At 41.1% G+C, this 6043-nt stretch overlaps 1 protein-coding gene across 3 annotated transcripts; it reads left to right on the top strand.

Annotated features, from left to right (window-relative positions):
- The first annotated feature begins 227 nt into the window (after positions 1-227).
- On the top strand, positions 228-4463 carry LOC110650859 (NF-X1-type zinc finger protein NFXL1). Of its 3 annotated transcripts, none has more exons than XM_021805986.2 (2): positions 228-613; positions 846-4463. In XM_021805986.2, exon 2 carries the CDS (start codon positions 956-958, stop codon positions 4229-4231), a length of 3276 nt encoding a protein of 1091 aa, XP_021661678.1. In that variant the 5' UTR covers positions 228-613; positions 846-955; the 3' UTR covers positions 4232-4463. The 3 variants fall into 3 exon arrangements, with proteins under 3 accessions (XP_021661678.1, XP_057996087.1, XP_021661680.1); XM_058140104.1 differs by having other exon boundaries at positions 911-4463; XM_021805988.2 differs by having other exon boundaries at positions 228-521; positions 911-4463.
- Positions 4464-6043: the final 1580 nt, after the last annotated feature.

Below are 6043 nucleotides of genomic sequence, written 5' to 3' on the forward strand. Positions count from 1 at the left end.
TATTAATTATATTTTTGTCAAAAGCCATTTTTTTAACATCCTAAACACAATTTCAATCAAAGCCTTAATTAATTCAAAATTTTGATAAATATTATGAACTGAATGCAATTTAACCTATTAAGAGAGGAAATGGACAAGAATTCGAAACCGCCGCTTGTATACGCCGACGCCCGATGTCAGGGTCTCAAGGCAGTTAAGTGCGCACCAAGCACACACGTGCAGCAATGCTACGCAGTGAGCGTGTGCACTACTTTGAATAATACTAAAAAAAAAAAAATAAAAAAATTAACCTTTCAGCCCACGCCAAGCTTCTTCGGCTTCGCTACTTCCCCTGACCATCAAACCACGAAAAATCTGAGTTCTGCCGAAAACCCATTTGGAAAAAGAGGGAAACCGACCCTCCCCATTCTTATATATATCCAAACAAATCGGAAACTTCAGAAATTAATCAGGAAAAAAAAAAGAGAAAAACTTGCAGAGAAACAGCTGCGTATTACTTGGATCAAAGTTTTGTTCATCAGGTAATTTTTTAGCTTTAATCAGGAAAAAAAAAAAGAGAAAAACTTGCAGAGAAACAGCTGCGTATTACTTGGATCAAAGTTTTGTTCATCAGGTAATTTTTTAGCTTCATTTATGTTAATATTCTTGTGAATTGTGTGTAAGATCGTAATCGAGGGGTATTTTGTAGAGCCGATTACGTTTTTAGATAATTTTGTTTACTTGAGGTGACGTTGGAAATGAAAATTTGATAATTCTTTTTAATTAAATGTCGGATTTAATGTTCAAAGAGTTTATTTTTTAAAATGTTGTATTTGATTTATTCGTTCTTTGGATTTTGGGTACAGTTTGAATCGAATTGAATTTGGAATTTTTTTCCATTTTCTTGTGGGTTCTTGTTTGTTTGGATCAGGCAGTGGTGGAGGATACGAGTTTTAGTAGTCTTTCTTATCAGAGTATGAGCTTTCCATCCCGAAATGATCAAAGGGACAGGACTGGCAGATTCCACAATCTACATGCTCGCCAAACATGGGTCCCTAGAGGATCTGGCCCTACTGCTGTTGTGAATCCACCATCAACCTTCAATGCAAATCCTAATGGAATTGGCAGTGGACACTCCGATCATACCTCTGCTCCACCCAATCCTGGGCATGGCAATGCCACTAGGGGTCGCAAGCCTTGGCCTACTAATCACAGGAGAGACGGGGAGAAAGAGAAGGACCGGAGCCAGACTCAGGAGTTTAAGGAGTTGAAGGACCCCAATTTGCCCCAGCTTGTGCAAGAAATTAAGGACAAACTTGTGAAGGGTACCGTTGAGTGTATGATCTGTTATGATATGGTGCGGAGGTCAGCACCCATTTGGTCTTGTTCAAGCTGTTATTCCATTTTTCATTTGAATTGCATCAAGAAATGGGCTCGTGCTCCAACTTCTATTGATTTGTCAGCTGAGAAGAGTCAGGGTTTTAATTGGCGATGCCCAGGTTGTCAGTCTGTGCAGCTTACATCGTTGAGGGAGATTCAATATGTTTGTTTTTGTGGGAAGAGGACTGACCCGCCTTCAGATTTGTATTTGACCCCACATTCCTGTGGTGAACCATGTGGAAAGCCACTTGAGAGGAGAGTTTCAGATGCTGGTGAGAGCAAGGAGGATCTTTGTCCTCATGTTTGTGTTTTGCAATGCCACCCAGGTCCCTGCCCTCCTTGTAAAGCATTTGCTCCACCACGGGTGTGCCCTTGTGGGAAGAAAATAATCACAACAAGATGCTCTGATCGGATGTCTGTACTTACTTGTGGTCAACGTTGTGATAAGCTTCTTGAATGTGGGCGTCATCGGTGTGAGAAGATATGCCATGTGGGTACTTGTGATCCTTGTCAGGTTCTAGTAAATGCTTCATGTTTTTGCAAGCTAAAAGCAGAGGTTGTCCTATGTGGAGACATGGCTGTAAAAGGCGAGGTTAAAGCTGAAGATGGTGTTTTTTCTTGTAACTCGACATGCAGAAAGCTGTTGGGTTGTGGAAATCATGAGTGTGGCGAAACTTGCCATCCAGGGCCTTGTGGGCATTGTGACTTGATGCCAGGCAGGGTGAATTCGTGCTTTTGTGGGAAAATGAGTTTACAGGAGGAAAGAAAGAGTTGTTTGGACCCAATTCCAAATTGTACACAAATATGTGGCAAACCCCTTCCTTGTGTGATACACCACTGTAAGGAGGTCTGCCATGCTGGGGATTGTCCACCTTGTCTAGTTCTTGTCACCCAAAAATGCCGCTGTGGATCCACCTCTCGAACTGTGGAATGCTACAAAACAAGTGCAGAGCATGAAAAATTTACATGTGAGAAATCTTGTGGTCGAAAGAAAAATTGTGGGAGGCACCGCTGCAGCGAAAGGTGCTGCCCTCTCTCCAACCCCCACAATCTTCTATCTGGTGATTGGGATCCACACTTTTGTCAAATGGCTTGTGGGAAGAAGCTGAGGTGTGGACAGCATTCCTGTGAATCATTGTGTCATAGTGGACATTGTCCACCTTGCCTTGAGACAATATTCACTGATTTGAGCTGTGCATGTGGGAGAACTTCAATCCCTCCTCCTTTGCCCTGTGGCACACCTCCCCCTTCATGTCAACTCCCATGTTCAGTTCCTCAGCCTTGTGGCCATTCAGCTTCTCATAGCTGCCACTTTGGAGACTGCCCACCTTGTTCAGTCCCTATAGCAAAGGAGTGCGTTGGTGGACATGTGGTTCTTGGGAACATACCTTGTGGTTCAAAGGATATCAGATGCAACAAACTCTGTGGTAAGACCAGGCAGTGTGGCCTACATGCATGTGGCAGAACCTGTCATCCACCACCTTGTGATACTTCATCTGGAACTGAAGCTGGTTCGAGAGCTTCTTGTGGTCAGACATGCGGTGCTCCTAGGAGAGATTGCAGGCATACTTGCACTGCACTTTGTCATCCTTCTGCATCTTGTCCTGATGTAAGATGTGAGTTGCCTGTCACAATTACTTGCTCCTGTGGTAGGATAACAGCATCTGTTCCTTGTGATACTGGAGGGAGCAACAGTGGTTTTAATGCTGATACCGTTTTCGAAGCATCCATTGTCCAAAAGTTGCCAGTACCACTTCAACCAGTGGAATCAATAGGCAGGAAAATTCCACTTGGCCAGAGGAAGCTTGTGTGTGATGATGAATGTGCTAAGTTGGAGCGCAAAAGGGTTCTTGCTGATGCTTTTGACATCACCCCCCCTAACTTGGAAGCCCTACATCTTGGTGAGAATACTGCTGTGACGGAGCTACTTGCAGACCTCTATAGACGTGATCCAAGATGGGTGCTTGCCGTGGAGGAGAGGTGCAAGTACTTGGTACTTGGCAAGAACAGAGGATCGATAAATGCTCTCAAGCTTCATGTTTTCTGCCCTATGCTGAAGGATAAGAGAGATGCAGTTAGGTTGATAGCTGATCGGTGGAAGCTTGCTGTTTATGCTGCTGGTTGGGAGCCAAAGCGTTTCATTGTGGTACATGTCACACCCAAATCCAAACCCCCATCTCGTGTGATTGGGGTTAAGGGTACCACCACTTTAACTGTTCCCCATCCACCTGCTTTTGATCCTCTAGTAGACATGGATCCCAGGCTTGTTGTTTCTTTTCTAGATTTGCCGAGGGAGGCAGATATAAGTTCATTGGTTCTCAGATTTGGAGGGGAATGTGAACTAGTATGGTTGAACGATAAGAATGCACTGGCTGTATTTAATGATCCTGCTCGTGCAGCAACTGCTATGAGAAGGTTGGATCATGGATCAGTATATCAGGGGGCTGTTGTGGTTCTTCAAAGCAGTAGTGCATCAGCAGCACCAGCTTCTAATCCCTGGGGAGCAGGGATTACTAAAGGAGGAGGAGCAGTTGCAGCCATGAAGCCATGGAAAAATGCTGTAGTTCTGGAGCATGGTTGGAGGGAAGATTCATGGGGCAGCAAAGAGTGGTCTCATGGATCTGTGGATGTTCAGGCTTCTGCATGGAAGGGGAAAGAAGCTCCTATTATAGCTTCAATTAACCGGTGGAGTGCATTAGATTCTAAATCATCTTCAAATGCATCTACCACATTTGTTCGGACTGAGGATCCTGCAAAATATGGAATCGAATCAAATGCAAGCATTTCGGATTCATATGGGCTGCTAAGAGGAGCTTCATCGCAAACAGAGTTGTCTGAAGTGGTGGATGATTGGGAGAAAGCTTATGACTGAGAATATATAATAAGTTAATAGCATTTGGAATCTGTGGCATTTGGTCTGGACCTGTTTTGCTCTCTGTTCTTTTTTTTTTTTTCAAAGAGTTACATCACACCTTTTAATTCGAGTGTTCTGTTGTTTTTCTCTCCACATTATTATAATTATTATTAAATTTTAGGATGCATATGTACCTTTGCTATATTGAATAATTTTTATGCTGGAAAGTTTAACTTATTTGGATTGATCACATTAGACTTTTTGAAGTATGAGCAAATTTTTTGATTGAATACTCAACTCAACTAAGCCTTTATCCCAAAAAATTGGGGACGGCTATATGGATTCGCTTTTTCCACTCTGAACGATTTTGGATTAATCCTCAGAAATGTGTAATGCACACACGTTATTTGGGCGATGTGGGATCCAAGACAAGAAGTAGAAACACCACGAAAGCGCCCATCTATTCACATCACAACTGTATTTCTTTTTTTTTGAAATTAATTTGAAACTTCTTGAAACTTGATATCTAAACAATTCCTCAAAACTGTCCAGTCCAGCTTGACTATTATCGGTAGTTGGATGATAGGCACGTTGTATTATAATAGTACAGCTGCTGCTCCCTTTAATTAGATTTTTTTTTTTTATGTATATTATTAAAAAAGAAGTTGTAACTTCTCAAGAAACTACAATCTTGATTCTTAATTCTGTAGATATCCACTGATGCAATTTATCAATGGAGCAAGATCTATTATTATTATTTTTAAAGAAAAGAAAGGTCAGAATGCTTGATTAATTACGTGCCATGTGCAGCTAATTTTCCTGAACGTAGAAGCCATGTGATATGTCTATGTTCTTGTTTTATGTTATAAAATTATAATTCCAAAATGCAGGCCGTCCCTGTCACTGCCGTCAGTCCGGCTTTCCTTCTCATTAGCCTTTAAATGGAGAACTCATCAATCATCAGCAACCACCATGAAAAAGAAGCTACAGAATGTCTTCACTTAAGTTAATCTTACGGTAAACTGTTTCCTGAACTCTTCGAGATCTTCCACCTAGTTTACAACGTTTCACTTTGCAATGTTTCCGTAGTCAACATTTCCCCTTCCCTGTCTGCCTTGTTTCTTGCTTTACCTCATATCTTTTCTTTTCCTTTATCAAAATTCTTCGCTTTATCTGTAAATGGATCCTGCAGGTAGTCCTGATACGTACCCTGGCAGACTCGAGGTAAATCCCTTGCTTTATTGAGCAAGAAATTCTGTGTTCCAGTGAATGCTTCCAGTTTGCATACATGTGTTCCATCATTTCCTGCTGCTTCTGTAGCATATCTTTTTTGTTTTGTGTTATGGGTTCAAATGTAATTGACTTTTCTTCATCATGTTTGAGTATTAGAAACATCATGTGGGGTGTGATTTTTCTCTTTTGAAAGAATTATTTTGGCAAACTTGCTGGAGCAACTTCTTTATAATATGAAACAAAAACTTGGAAACAAGTTTGCTTCTTTTGCAGGAAAATTTGTGTGTGGTTAATTAAACTGAAAATCTAGGCTTAGCAGATTGATTGATAATAGATTATTTTTATTGGCGGCTGATTTTTCCGCCTCTAGCCATTTTTTTTTTTAAATTTATGAGGGGTATAATTATTACAAAGGCATCTTTATAGGTTAGGTGGCTGCTGATTTTATATAGTTAAGTTTTCTTTACATGATACTGATACTGATGCCAAATGTTGCTAAAGTTTCGACTTTCTGTTCTGCAAAATTGGCTTGATTTTATTTGGACATGCTGTGCCCTAAATGTCATAGGGCAAAGATGTAAAGAAGGATTTAGCATC

Source organism: Hevea brasiliensis, chromosome 17 (genome assembly GCF_030052815.1).
Source record: "Hevea brasiliensis isolate MT/VB/25A 57/8 chromosome 17, ASM3005281v1, whole genome shotgun sequence".
Classification (NCBI taxonomy): Eukaryota; Viridiplantae; Streptophyta; class Magnoliopsida; order Malpighiales; family Euphorbiaceae; genus Hevea; species Hevea brasiliensis.